Genomic DNA, 15,969 nt, shown 5'->3' with positions numbered 1-15,969 from the left:
ACAAATCATGAAAAGTAAACATTCTACATAAAAAAAGCTTTGTTTTCCACAAGACAAGATCAGGGGCATCATGTGTTGTCACATGGCAATATTCTGCTCTTTAAGACACAGACTTAAAAACCTAAATGGACAGTGAAATGGATCAAATATCCCTGGCCTCACCCAATTATATCTAGTAGGGGATTGTTGCGTATGGATACAGCAGGTTTTGAGGTTTATGTTAGTACTAAGGGGTCTTTAAGAGAAAGGCTTTAGTCCCAGAAATTAGCTCATTAAAAAGGAAATTCAAATAAGTAATTGTGAACAAAGACCACTAGATGAATCTTCCACCATGGTGGAGATAAATGGTCTCTCCATCTGTCAAGACCCTTTAGTATAAAGCTACTGGCCAAAAGACCTGATGCCTCAGTTACAAGACTTCAACAACTGACCAAAGGTGCTAATAGGGTCCCCCCATTAGTAAGGGGTTGAAGGAAATGGCAAACCAAAACAAGCAGGTAACATGTGAATGAGAAAGGAATATTGGAACAAGCAATTGAGAGAGAAATACACACTGTTGCCCTTCTCCAGATTTACCTAGTGAGGTTGGTGCTTGTGAGCATGGTTTTAAATTTCGGCCGACTCAGCCGAAATTTCGGATAAAACCAAAACCGAAAATTTTAAATTTTGGTCGAAATTATAAGATTTTCACCAAAATCTCCACTGAAACCGAAATTGCCACCGAAATTTCAAACCTTGCTTTTGAGTCTAAGTTGACACTTTCAATCTATGGATCATAATACCTTGTCATTCCTGGGACACAGTAGTCCCAAGTATTGAAGTGACTCCCAGGTGGAGAAAGTGCAACATTTTATTTTTTTTGGAAGAAGGTAATTGGATTTCATATTCAGAAACAGTACAAAAAAAACAGGACGAGTCATCCCAGCATACAAGTAAAAAGAGCCCTAATTTCAGGGAAGAAATAAATACAGGCGCTTAATTTAAAAAGCCAGTTATAGTAAGGCAGTTCATCAAAAAGCCCTAATTTTAAATTCTGTCCTAAAATTAAGGCGCATATATTCCATTTCCCAACAAAACTGCATTAACATACAAATAAATAAAGAAGAGAGGGAGGGAGAGAGAACCAACTTACAACAAGTGCATACGCTCCACGTACGAATGAAGCAACCATTGGTTGAGAGACTCCCCACACCCAACAAAGCAGCCAGTGTTCCTATTTTCCGTGAAGAATGGAAACCCAAAAAGATTAAGGAGATCCTGCACAGATTGTCTAACCATAGAATTACCAGTCACCCTACTACGCCTCCCCCAACCCGTCACAATATCAATTCTGTTAGGTCCAATTCCAGACGATACCAATCGTCTATGAAACCAGGCTAAAGTCCTTGACATGGCGGTCACTGCGGTCCCATCAGACATAACATGGAGATTAATGAGCCAATAGGACGGTCCCTTTTCCCTCACGGCATCTGGGTAAACATTTCTCTCTGCTGCAATCTCCCACACGGACCCCGCCTCCTCCTTGAGCCCTGACTTATGAAGGAAATCTATAACAGCATCCACTAATCCCCTCTTGCTCTCCCTATCTTCACTATGCATTAGATCCAAGAAGTTTCCCGCATGGTCCCGCACGTTCTGCCCATCTGGGTCCGCCACCGGCATGCCTAATAAGAACGCATGTGCGGGATGGCCAGTGATTGCCATGAGCTCGCAGCACGAAACCATGTCACCATGAGATTGTATGTCTGTACAAGAGCTCAGAAGAAGGGTATAGGTCTGTAAAGAGGGATAAAGACCCAACCCTAGCATGGTCTGTAGCAAGTTATGGGCATCGGAGAACCGATTTGCCCTAAGAAATGCACTAAGTAGAGAGTTGCATGTGGGTACATTAGGCAACAATCCTGCGTTAAGCATAGATTGATACCACCCTTGAGCCTTGTCAACATTACCAGCCTTCCCAAACAAGTCTACCAAAAGACCAAATACGGGCTCATCGGGAACCCAATGTGCTTTTATCATCTCCGCAAATACAGTCTCCACCTCATCAAGATGCCCACAATGACCAAGGACCTCCATCACAATATTGTAGGTTATCTTATCAGGGCAAAATCCGGCACTCTGCATGTCACGGTACAGCTTCAACGCACTAGGATAATTCCTTGCCTTTGCTTGCAATGCGATCATAATGTTATATGTAACTAAGTTAGGAACACAGCCCTGTGAAACCATCTCAGAGAACACCTTGTACGCAGAAGAAAGATGGCCCGCTTTCCCAAGGCAATTTATTATTACACTGTACGTAAAAGTGTCGGGAGTGAGGCCCACTTGTTGCATCTTTCTATACATATCCATCGCAATTTCGAGAAACCCGGCTTTCGCATGGAGGTCGATGAGCGTGCAGTAGGTGACCCGGTCAGGTTCGCACCCGGCCTCTTGCATTCGATAGAAAATGTTGAGAGCCTCGTTCAAATAATTTGCGCGGCCATAGCCATGAATTAGACGGTTATATGTAACGGTGTTTGGGTGGCACCCATCGTTGATCATCTCATCAAGAAGCCTATTCATAGCACCAAATTGTCTGGCTTTGCCAAGGTTGCCAATCATGGTGGTGTAACTATGCTCATCGTGCTTGAACCCTGGTCGACGTTTCAACCAGTAGAAAAACCCTAGGGCAACAGAATGATCTTGGAGGAGTTTGAGAACTTGGTTTGCCTGATATGCATCCAAATTATAAGTAAGCTTCCCAAGAGCCTCTTCTGCGGCGGGTCCCCATTTAAGTTGTCGCAAAATGTTTATCACATGATTTACTGTACGTGCATTATTTACAGATGGGCTACACAATGGAGCAGCACCTGCTCGAGTTCTCATAAATCTCATAGGCTGTTGAACCTTATCCACAGGTCTAAAGCTTTCAGAAATGGCTGGTGCAACTTTAGTAGGTTTTAGATTTGCATGATTGTTGGATGAATGAGATTTTGGTCTCTGGGGTACAGGCCATCTCCGATCATGTGTGTCTGAAGGTAAACTATGAGTATCTACTGAGGTCTGAGTTAGTGAACTTGGAACATGTTGTGAACCTTTCACAAAACCAGATGTTGTTTCGGCAGTACCTTTAGGCCCATGATAGTGAACTGTGGAGTTCGAGTTCGACCCACCTGCTATGCCAACGGCCGGTTTGGCATGGGCTTTTGAATAGTTGGGTTTTTTATGGGACTTCCCACCTGATGATTTTATGTTGGAGAGGGGCCCAGTAGACTCAACCACGCAATTCTGGGGTGTGAAAATTAGGCTACTGCCATCTAAAGTTGGCAACCTGTAATTCATTAAGTCAGACAAAAAGCCCACGGTTGCAATTCCGGCCTTTACAAAGTGTTCGCTAACACGCAAAGATGAATGTCCCAAGTCTTTCTGAGTAGCTTGTATATCGGCATTTATAGAACTCACACCATCTGACCTCAAAGAAGAATTGGGATCGGATATAACATATGGGTTTGAAACTGGGTAGCCACGATTTTCAGCTTTGTGATAACCAACGGGTCCGGTTGCGTCTATAGGAATGTGAGTTGCGGCTCCTGGAGCACATTTAGATACCAGTGGGGAAGTTTCTTGAGTAAATAGAATATCTGTGTCTTTTGCCTGCTTTTTTGATGCACATTTTTCATCTTCGGAGCATGTGTAAGAAGCCCCCCCATCTGCAGTGCCAATTCGTGAACCACCGAGAAAGAAGGACCTAGCAGAGTGGGAAAGAGTACCAAGCTGCTTTGTTCTCAACATTTTCTGCAAGATATGTATGCCCAGTGATGTCTCCTGAAGACCCCAACTGTCATGAGGAAAAAATAATAATAACCATACCAACAGAAAAAGTAAGAACAATGATCAAGTGCTATAGGGAAAAACATTGACAATATTTATTGGTTTTTGCTCATAAGTTAATCCCAACATAAATTATTTCACACAAAACTCATTCACTAAGTGGCAGCATGAGATGCAAGAAAACCAAAGTCATGTCAATATGAAGGAAGTATTTTCAATACCAATGGCATTAGAGTTGAATGACTTGTTGGAGATCAATAATTTATTCTATCTTTGTATCTTTTGTGCTTTAAGATGTTTGCTTACACATGAGCTGTACATTGGGGGGTTCCCATGGCAAAGTAAAAAAAAAAATCCAGCAGTTGAGAATAATAGATTATAACATCCATTCACTGTTTCTGTAATGGGACAAATTAGTTTGCGCATCATTCCTTGGGTTGCATTTAACAAACATAGAAGGTATAACGGGAATTTTATCAAGTATAACCCCCTGAAGTTGGTTGACGCATCTCCCTCTTGTTTATGAAGTATACCACAAGACATTGGATTCCTTTTCACCTATTCCCCTATCTAGAAAATGAGCAAACATACAACACTTCCCTTACACTTTGGACCTATTTATGAAGCATTCAATAGAAGGTCTTACTCCGAAGTATGAACAAAAACCGATGATACACAGATACTCATGTGGGCCCAATGTATTGTGCTGGAGACTCTTCAATAATAAAGAGGAGTATGGACTAAAATGATTTACTCCAAATATAAAATAGATGAAATGAGCCTCTGCATTGGGGAGTGGGCAGTTGATGGCTCTCGAATATGGAAGGCTTTGAAACTTGAATTCCAAAGCCTCTCTTTACACCTATCTTTTTGCATGGGGAGCGGCGCGGGCAACTTCTTCGGTTTGGATAACTGGTGTGGTGGTCTTCTGTCCGCATCCTTCCTAATCTTTTTGCTCTGCACTGAGCCCAAGATCCTCAATTGTTGACCATCTTGATGGGGAGGGCCCCCTTTGGGTTATTATCTCACTACTGCATGATGGAATGTCCCTAAGGCTATGTTTGGTTGCATGCACTCCTCTAGTAGAGTAACAAGGCAAGTAGTCAACAGGTAGGAGACAGGACTTCAAAACCCTAGGATTCATCTAGTAGATCAACAAATTTTGTTGTTCGGAAGCAGATAGAATGTTGGGCGATGTTTCCAACGAGATGGCGGGTTGGGTTTTCCAGTGAGAAGAGTCGGTTTTCCAACAAGATGGGAGTCTGGTTTTTCTGGCTAGATCCAGGAGTGGGTCAGACAAGGTGCGGGAGTGGGTTTTTTTTTTTTCCGACGAGGTTTCCAGCGAGGTTTTGCTGGCGAGATGCGGTGAGGTTTACGCGGTCGAAATGGCGGGCTTGTTTTTCAGGCGAGGTTTCGAGCGTCGAAATGGTGGGCTGGTTTTTCCGGCAAGGTTTCCAACGAGAAGCAAGAACCCATGAAGATTAGGTTGAAAATATCTTCTATATTGGGTTTTTTGGTGAGTAGAGCGTAGGGATACCAAGTTGGTCGGCACTCACCCGACATAGTCGTCGGGTGTTTGTAGCCTCAGTTTGGCAACCAAACAAGTAAATAGTTTATGTGGAATCCCAAAATTGGGCAAAATCCAGGGTAAAGCCCTTAAAATAGGCATCCAAACAGAGCCTTAGGGTCTCCTGTGAGTTTCTTTAGATGACTGGAAAGCTCAGTAATCAGCAGCATTTCTCTCATGTCAATTATGTGGAAGAGACGACTAGGTGCCCTTGAGTATAATAGAATATTTTCAGCCAAATCATATTACTCCCTTGTCCTTAACAACCCCCCCCCCCCCCCCCATTCCTCTTCCCACACACAAAAGAGAGAGAAAAACCTCCTAGCCCTAGATTTTCCCAACATTTGGAATTCCCTACGTTCTCCTAAAGCCACAACTTTTTTTATAGTGTATTATTTATGGTAAAATCCTCACTTGGGACTAGCTTGTCAAAAGGCATATTTGTTTAATGGCTTGTCGAAAGGCATATTTGCAATTCTCATAATTGTGTATACAGGAGATTCCAATGGAATACCCTTCACAATTATTTATCCAATGCCCCTAGACTCTACAGAGTTACAATCTTATTTGTTCTTTAGTGTGCCCTAATTCGTTTATGCTATAACTGTAGTCAAATCCCTGTGGTCTTGTACTCTGTTTTTAAATTTCCATCATTGTATTGTACTCTGTTTTATTGTGTTCTTTCATAAAGTGTACAATATAATGGAGTACATAATGATTCTGCTATTAGCGTGAGAGAACATCATCCAAGTAATTATCTTGTCAAGTGGATTAGTTTTATATTTGAAAATCCAATCATTTTTACCATTTTAGATAATCATATGTTGATGGGAAATTTTTTTTCATAAACACTTGATAGTGATACTCTTGTTACCCATCGATTTATGCCACCAAGACCATAGGGATTTGACTATAGTTATAGCATAAACGAATTAGCGCACACTAAAGAACAAATAAGTAAGATTGTAACTCTGTAGAGTCTAGGGGCATTGGATAAATAATTGTGAAGGGTATTCCATTGGAATCTCCTGTATACACAATTATGAGAATTGCAAATATGCCTTTCGACAAGCCATTAAACAAATATGCCTTCTGACAAGCTAGTCCCAAGTGAGGATTTTACCATAAATAATACACTATAAAAAAAGTTGTGGCTTTAGGAGAACGTAAGGAATTCCAAATGTTGGGTAACAAGAGTGGCATAAATCGATGGGTAACAAGAGTATCACTATCAAGTGTTTATGAAAAAAAAGTTTCCCATCAACATTATGATTATTTAAAATGGTAAAAATGATTGGATTTTCAAATATAAAACTAATCCACTTGACAAGATAATTACTTGGATGATGTTCTCTCACGCTAATAGCAGAATCATTATGTACTTCATTATATTGTAAACTTTATGAAAGAACACAATAAAACAGAGTACAATACAATGATGGAAATTTAAAAACATTATGACTAAAATAAATAAATAAAAATTGAAATGAAAGAAATAATCTATCTCTGTTAATTGGTAGATCAGGCAAGAATAACTCACATAAAACATAAAAGCTAACAGGCACATATGATAGTTTTTTAATAAATATAGTTTACCACTAAATTTAAAGGATTTTCTATCAAAAAGAGATAAAATAATTAATTTTGGAAATGAAAAAAAAAAATCCACCTCCGTCAATCGATAGACCATACATGAACTCCCATAAAATAAATTAGAAGCTAACACATGATGAATTTTGATTCCAAAATATACTTTTTCCTAATTTTTAAAGCCATGAGTGCAAATTCATGCATATGTGGAAATGTATCACAACAACAATTAGTTGATGCATTTGCACCATAATCGAAGAAACAAATAAAAAATCACGAGTAAATGCTAAGTTAGAGTTATGGAAAACTACTTTGGAATCCAAAGGTTTTAAACTGAGTAGGACTAAGACAGAGTATATGGAGTGCAACTTTAGTAATGTAAGGAGGTGGGACGAGGATGTAGTAAATATGACTGGACAGGAGGTACCTAAGAGGGATATCTTTCGCTATCTTGATTCAATTCTACATGAGGAAGGAGAGATTGAAGAGGATGTCAACCATAGAATAAGAGCAGGTTTATTGAAGTGGAAGCTTGCCTCAGGAGTTCTGTGCGACTGTAAAATCCTTACCAAGTTGAAGAGAAAGTTTTACAAGACAGCTATGACGTCAGCCATGCTGTACGGCTCAGAATGTTGGGCCACCAAGAAGCAGCATTTGCATAAGATGAGTGTAGCGGAGATGCGAATGCTTAGATGGATGTGCGGCCACACAAGGTTAGATAGAATTAAAAATGAAGATATTCGTAAAAAGGTGGGGGTGGCACCAATTGAGGAGAAGATGAGAGAGCAATGCTTAAGATGGTTTGGACATATCGAACGGAGGCCTTTGGATGCTCCAGTGAGAAGAGGCGACTTGTGCCAAGTTGATGGAGTAAAAAAAGGTAGGGGCTAACCGAAACAACTTGGGGAGAAACAGTGTGGAAAGACTTGATAGCTAGGAACATAACAGAGAACAAGACCTTGGATAGGATAGAATGGAAGAAAATGATCCACGTAGAAGAACCAAACTAGAGCCAGGATTAGAGCCAGGTAGATTCCTTTCACTTTCTTCATGAAATTTTTCTAAAGGATTCATTTTAGCCGACCCCAACTAGTTTGGTACAAAGGCTTTGTTGAGTTGAGTTGAGTATTTTTTATTAAAAAATAAAATTTACAACTCATATGACTTTGCCGCGTCGGCCGCGTTATTGGCCGCGTCCGCACCGAGTCGACAAGGATTTTCTTTGGCCGCGTTCCATGTTGCATCCGCGTTTTTAAACACCGGGTTAGATAGAGGAGGGTGTATGATGTATAGGGTATGGTCAAATGGATACAGGGTTTAGAGAGGTACGCGATGGGTAGAAAAGGTAGAAAAAATGCAAGGGTTGGGTACGAGTAGTGGAAGTTTGGGGTTCCCGGGAAGCTGGTTTATGGGGGGAAACCAAGAAAAAGAAGAGAAAATTATTTGAAACAATAGATGACAAATAATAAGAAGCAATATACTTATCTCAAGGCTTCGAGCCATAAGTTTCTTTGGCAACTCGACAAAGAATCCTTGGCATTTCACCAAAAAAGAAGAACAATACATTTTACTCCAATATGCTCTCAATATTAATGTCAAATTATTTGTAATATCCTCCCAGCCCAACATAAAGTATTTATATCAAACAAATGAAAACCCTAAGGATTAAACTACCTCTCGACTTAAATACTTGCTCCCACTTAAAAAATTTCTTAATATATGTGGGCTTGTTTAAAACACTCATAACTTGAAGAACTTAAACTATTTTTTATGAGAAAAGACCTTATTACCCCCCGACTTAAAAAAAGACTTATAAAAGACCCATTCAAACTCTATAAATAATAGAAAACCCCTAAAGAATGTATGGAATCTAAAAGGGACCCAGGTGACATCTAAGTCATCTATGGAAAAAAAATAAGTTGGCCTGTCGAGCATCGGCAATATGTCTGCAACATCCATGGATCAATTTTTTTTTTTTTGAATGGCTGCTATATTTATAAAAAAAGGACAGAGATGGTCAAATACAAAAAATATGAGACAAAACAACATCAATAATAACAAAAAGGAGTAAATCAAGGCGGTGAAAAATCAAAAAGCTCCAGATTATCTTTCTCCACCCCTAGTAGTCTAGCAAGGCCATCTGCCACCTCATTAGCGGATCGACGCACACATGCTTAAAGATTATTGTCCCCACCCAATCTTGAATTTCATTAAAGAATCTCGCAAATCTCCAAGGATAAGGATGAATGCCTTGAGCCAGCAAAATCACATTCAAGGAATCCCCTTCAACCACCACTTTATCAAAGTTACTTTTATCAAGCAATTTTAAACCTTGATGCACTGCCCTAAACTCTGCTTCATTTGCATCCGCTACGCCAATAGGACCCGAGAAAACCCACACCACCTCCCCCTATATCTCTTCGCACACACGCCCACTCCAGCAAGACTAGGATTCCCCCAATTAGATCCATCAAAATTCAATTTCAAACATCCCGGATCTGGAGGATCCCACACCTGAACAACCTTGGGTTGCATCTCTATATTATGACATACCTCCCGCCACCCAAACCACAAGTCGTAGGCAAATACAAATTTGAAGCTAGGAAGGATTTTGACCCAAGAGATAACCAAAGCAATCACTTTGCAATAGGGGAAATGAGAACCCTTAGAAAATCCTTGAAGTAATCTAGCATTACGCTCTTTCCATAGTACACATAGGACAGCGATAAAAGATGCATCCCACAAAATCTTCCCCCTTTTCTTCCACGGAACCATGGGCCAACTAACAAAAAGATCCTGAAGAGAGGCCGGGAACACCCAAGCAATGCCAAATCTAGAATTTTGCTCCAAACCTCCCTCGCGACTTCACTGTGGATGAATAGATGGTCAACTGATTCCCCATTCTCGAAACATAAGGCGCAGTGGTCAATGATCAAAATCTCCCGCATCAGCAGGAAGTGGATTGTCTGAATCCTTTTCAATAGCGCTGCCCATCCAAATGTACACACCCTGGGCGAAGCCTGGATTGTCCAAACTCTAGCTACACTGGAAGATGCAAGAGTAGAAACAATATGATGGTAATGACTTTACAGTGAAATTCCCAGATGAGTTCCATATTCAAATCATTTTGTCCTCCCCAATATGCTTAATGTAACCCTCTTCCAGCACCTCGAAAAGCCTTGTAATGGAAGAAATCTATTTATCGAAGAAATTTCTTCTGAAAGCTGACTCCATACCATGCTATTTCCACTCCTCTCTATGTATTCTTTCACCACGGCATCCTTTGATACATCCATAGCAAACAAGTTAGGAAAAAGAGTGTTTATCGGAACTTGGGAACACCACTTATCAAGCCAAAATCTGATTCTATCTCTTAAATATACTCTGTATTTAATACCCAAGTTAGGAAAAAGAATGTTTATCGGAACTTGGGAACACCACTTATCAAGCCAAAATCTGATTCTATCTTCTGAATATACTCTGAATCTAATACCATCTTGGAACATGTGTTGGAATCGCATTATATCTCTCCATAATGTTAATCCTTGATGTGGAAAGCGGTCAGTAGATTCCCAGTGGCCCATAGAAGCTCCATATTTACTTTCAATAACTTTCGCCCAAAGATGATTTCCTTTGTGTAGATCCTCCGTAACCATTTCCTCAACAAAGGAATATTCGCTTCATTTATCTTTCTAATACCAAAACCACCCACCCTTTCTGGAATTGCATACTACTTCCCACTTTACTAAAGGAATACCTTTATTCTCATCAGATCCTCCCCATAGAAATCTTCTATGAATTTGCTCTAGTCTTTTAGCAATGCTCATAGGCATTTGAATATTGACATTTGATAAATTGGGATGTTGAAAAGAACTGACTTAATAAGAGTAACTTTACCACCTCTAGAAACTAAGTTACACTTCCATGTGTCCAATCTTCTCTCCACTCGTTCTACAATATGATCCCAGCATTGTTTTTTAGATCTTCTAGCCCCTAAAGGTAACCCTAGATATGAGGAAGGAAGATAATACACCTTGCACCCCCACGATTTCAGCCAGACCTAGGAGCATATCCGCTCAATGTTAATACCGAATACTCTAGATTTTTGGAAGTTTGATATTTGCCCAGTGATCGCTGGAGCATATCCCAACGATCACTGGTATACTCAACATGATTCCCATGCCTTTTAAATTCCTGGTTGAATATTGCAATTTCAAAGTTTAATATGGTCATAACAGTCCAGTTTTCCCACCTGCAACAATCATATCTTAGACTTGTAACATCTATCCTTATGCTTATATATCGCATTTTTGGTTATAATGCATCATGTGGCGTAAAAACTACATGAAAAATGCTCTTTCCCTAGAGGTCCCATTTAGGAAAAAAAAAAAAAAATCAATGGGCACCTCCTCTTTAAGGCCAACCAAACCTTATCTCCTTTGCAAGATAAATAAAGTCCCTTAAATCTAAACATGACATCTCGCCCCGCTCAAAAAGCATCTTTGAGTACCCAATAACAGCGTCATCCATAATAGAGCTCAGGCTATTAAAAAAATTGAGTGTTTTTATAAAAGTGTCTTCCTACCCCTAGTCATTTTGGTGCAGCATACACACACACACACGAATATAGATAGATAGATTGATTGATGGGTTGTGTCGGATATGAGGATTGTAAGGTAGATATTGTGTTTTTGTGAACAACTATATGAATTTGGCAGCACTTTCAGTTGGTCTTTTTCCTTTTGATGACTGTCTATGCTTGTTACAATTAAATTGACAGTGGAAACTGTTTGGTTATATCCATGGTTTTAAATTTCGACCGAAATCCGAAATTTTGGTGGGGACCGAAACCGAAATTTTCCGAAATTTCATTTTCCGCCATTTACCAAATTTCGGACCAAAATTTTGGATTTCGGTAATTTCGGTCCGAAATTTCAATTAAATGCCATTATTTATTTATTTTTAAAGTGTTACAAAATTTCGGTCGAATTTCTGTCCGAAATTTCGGTTTTCAGTGGGGTCCGAAACGGTTACCGAAACCGAAATTTTAAACCATGGTTATATCTGATAAATAACTAGACAGTACTGAATGGACTCAATAGGATGAAAAGATTCATCAGCAGATTCCACCTTCAATTTAGGCCCTGTTTGGATTGTATGGGATTTTTTGGAAAATTTAGAAAGGAAAAATATTTCTAAAATCTCCTACTATTATTTTTACACATAAAACATAATAACTTGAACCAACCTTATACACATTTATCTAGAGGGACCTTCAATTTATGATGATTTAACCAAGAAAAGTTTTTCCCAATAAAAAAAAAAAATTCCCTCAAAACAGGGCCTTAATTCCAACAAGCATAGACACTAATCAAATGGGAAAAGACCCAACTGAAAGTGCTACAAAACTCATACAATTGTTCACAAAAACACAATTTCTACCTAATGATCAACAAATCCAACAAATATCAAAAACCCAGTTCCATCCATTAAAAGACCCAAAAGAAGGCTAATCTCAATTGTTTGAAAATAAACTGAGAAACCCAACAAAACACCAAAGATCGTCCTCAAGGAAAGATGAAAACAACATAAAGAGCATGATACTAACCTTCAAAGGAGTGGCTTGGGTTAATCTCCAGTATAGAAAGAGAGAGACATAGAGAGGAGACGGCTATGGAGAGTCCTATAGCCGACTCTCTCTGGGTCCGAGATATTTGGGTGTCTGATTCAATGGACGACTACAACCCTAATTTTTTGTCACCTCTTTTGCCTTTTTTTGTGTTTTTTTTTCTTTGCCCTTTTTGCCTCTTTTGAAAGAAAATGAGTTTTTCGCCCCCTCTGTAGGATTATGCACCACAGTTTAACGTGAATTGTGTGGGGGCGCATAATCTTACAGTGGGGCGAAAATATCATCGACCTTTTTGAAAAAGTACCCCTTTTTCCCACTTTCTTTGAAAGTTCTCCACGTAAGAGGATAAGTATTCATCCTGGAGTACTGATTTACCGAGATTTTTTATGGTGTAAGCCCTTTTAGTCCGGTATTTTTCCAAAATACTGTACGGACCATACAATTGGGATGATCCAAACCGTCCATGTGATGGAACACAGCGTATGTAGGTTGTGTCTCCGAAGTCATTTCCATAGGATGGTCCTAGTCCTCCGAACTATAAAGGTTTCCAGAATATGCAGTTCCTCTATAGATCGGAGGGTTGGGATCATCCTATGGACATGATTTTTTGGGCACGAACTATTTACGTTATGGCCCATCACATGGACGGTTTGGATCATCCTATACAATGCTTTCTCGAAAATACTGGACTATAAGCGCTTAGACCATAAAATTTCTCCTGATTTACCTTCCAGTGATTTAATTTTGTTTCAACTTGCACGGCAAGCTACGCATGACGGCATGACAACTGACCACATGCTGTAAATGGTAAATATATAACCATCCATTTACACCAAAATATATTACAGGGTTTGGATCATATTGTTGATGAGATTTTTTCTGAAATGGAAAAAGTGGGCCCCACCACATGAGATATTTCATAGCAGTATTTAGGACCATTTGAGTTAATTTAATATTTTTTATTTTTTTTCACTAGGTCATCTATTTTACATCAATATTGATCACATAGCTAAGATCATATTCTTGGGTAGATTTTTTATTTTATTTTTTTTGTCTCACAGCCTACCTAGGTGTGGGCATGATTTAAAATTTCGACTGAATTTTGGTGGAGACCGACACCGAAATCACACTTACCCGAAACGGTATTTTATTTCGGCTGAAATTTCGGAATTTCGGACGAAATTTCGTTTTTTCAGAAATTTCCCCCAAAAAACCTTTTTTTTAATTATTTTAATATTTTACCGAAATTTCAATTTCCGGGGGGTCCGAAAACCGGTATCGAAACTGAAATTTAAAACCTTGGGTGTGGGACCATAAAATGAATGACTCAGATCATAGAAAGAAGTGGACCCACTTTATTATCTATTTATGGGAAATGATAAATCGGCCCGTTTTCTTTACATGGGACAGCCAACTCCAGGGTATGATACACTCAGGCCCCTTGAATCCTTCCCACGTGAAGAAAAGTCGGTAAAGAAGAATCAAATGGATTCAAGTAGAGTTTTACGGAACGTATCAATAAGCTAGACCCATGCTGCGAGTTGTCTCATGCCATAAATAAACCCGGACACTCAAGAAATCTGTTGGACAAGCGGATTCACATCTCTTACAACCTACACAGTCTTCTGTTCTTGGAGCGGGGCAAGCGGATCATTTATCATAAAGAGGATGAGCTTCAAGAGAATGATTCGGAGTTCTTGCAGAGTGGAACCATGCAGTACCAGACACGAGATAGATCTTCCAAAGAACAAGGCTTTTTTCGAATATCAGCCCCTCTGCAGTCATATATACAATGGCTGTCCCGAGTAAGAAAAGGGGTGGATATATCACTTCCCTCTTCATAATAGTGTTTAGGACCATTTTGGGAGTTTTTATTCATGAACTAATTAGGGCGGGGACAACAAAATTTAATTGTTTGGATCATCAGATTAAGTGGGGCCATATCTTTACAATTAAAAAAAAAACAGATTAAGTGGGGCCATGAACGCTCGGGTTATGAACAATCATGTGTAGTAACATGAAATTTTGAATTGATGAGTCAAGCAATCTACTTAAGTCAAATCTACGCATTACAAACATGGTTTCAAAATTCGATTTCGGAATGTGTATCGGTCCTCACTGAAACCGAAATTTCGGTAAAGTGTTAAATAATTAAAAACATTGTGCGATTTCATTGATGAATAGTGACTAATTGCACTGTGCGATTTCCAAATGGGAAAATAATAAATAATTAAAAAAGCGATTTGCAATTTCACAATTCACAAACCGCACTCTGCGATTTCACTATTTCGAAAAATAACAAAATTTTAAAATTGTGAGATTTTTGGTTGAATTTCCTAAAATTTCGGATGAAATTTTGGAAAAAAATAAAATTTCAACCAAAATTTCAAAATTTCGGTGAAAATTGTGTAACATTTTGGGTATACCGGATTTTGGTTTCGGGATTGACCGAAATCTGAAATTTCAGTTCGAAATTTAAAACCATGATTACAACCAACTAAAAAGAAAGGAGGGTCTCATCCAAAAAATCATGAGGGCTTCAACACACAAACTTCAAACATAGAAAACAAATGGCAAATGATATAAGTTCCAACCAAACTGCTAACATTTCATATTGCTTTTGGTCAGAAGTCAAACTGCAGCTGAAAATTACACCCACAACAAAATATAAACATGGTAGCTCAAGTGTCCATTTCTGGAACACATTGTGAACGTTCGCTCCTAGGTTGCACCACCACTTACTCATTAGGTGGAACCTCATTGCCCTACTCCATGTACGACATGAATCGGGCCTCCGCCTTCTCCCTAGAGAGTAAACTTGGTAAAGAAATAGATTGTAGAGAGTAGACTTGTAGAGAAAGTGAGAGATTGTATAAATGAATTAATGGAATTACCTCCAACACTAGCTCTTGTATAGATGCTGAGGGATATTTTGGTAACAATTGTTCAACTTACCAAAATAACTAAGGCTCTGTTCACTTGTTTTCCCGGGAAAGGAAAAGAAAAGGTTTCCGGGATTCTGACGTGGCATTAGGAAAAGAAATCCAGGAGAACTGTGTAGGAAAAGGTTTCCCGCGCCTGTTCACATGCGCAGGATCTATGCAGGAAAATGTTTCCCGAGAAACTGCTTGCCCACCTTTTATCACTAGTTTTTCCGGGAAAGCAAATCCGACCAAAATAATGGGATTTGATTTCCCACACTAGTGAGAAAAGAGACTTTCCACGTCATTTTTGGCAATTCCATGTCATTATTTGACATATTCCACCCAGGCTAGTTATTTTCTCAGGAAAGCAAGTGAACACCATAATTATGTATTGTCAAGAAAAAAACAGTCTGTTTCCAGGGATTTGCTTTCCCGGGAACGCAAGT

The 15,969-nt window shown here is 39.3% G+C and overlaps 1 protein-coding gene across 2 annotated transcripts; it reads right to left on the bottom strand.

Moving 5' to 3' along the window:
* Positions 1 to 927: 927 nt before the first annotated feature.
* LOC143889686 (pentatricopeptide repeat-containing protein At1g18900-like) lies at positions 928 to 12,738 on the bottom strand. 2 transcript variants are annotated; one of them, XM_077393984.1, is made up of 2 exons: positions 12,579 to 12,738; positions 928 to 3,820 (listed from the first exon to the last, which is right to left on the bottom strand). In XM_077393984.1, exon 2 carries the CDS (start codon positions 3,772 to 3,774, stop codon positions 1,129 to 1,131), a length of 2,646 nt encoding a protein of 881 aa, XP_077250099.1. In that variant the 5' UTR covers positions 3,775 to 3,820; positions 12,579 to 12,738; the 3' UTR covers positions 928 to 1,128. The 2 variants fall into 2 exon arrangements, with proteins under 2 accessions (XP_077250099.1, XP_077250100.1); XM_077393985.1 differs by having other exon boundaries at positions 928 to 3,807; positions 12,579 to 12,732.
* Between the last annotated feature and the right edge of the window lie 3,231 nt (positions 12,739 to 15,969).

Source organism: Tasmannia lanceolata, unplaced genomic scaffold (genome assembly GCF_043159265.1).
Source record: "Tasmannia lanceolata isolate RefF3 unplaced genomic scaffold, GAP_Taslan_0.1 ptg000013l, whole genome shotgun sequence".
NCBI classification, from domain to species: Eukaryota; Viridiplantae; Streptophyta; class Magnoliopsida; order Canellales; family Winteraceae; genus Tasmannia; species Tasmannia lanceolata.
This window is presented reverse-complemented; position numbering and strand designations above follow the sequence as displayed.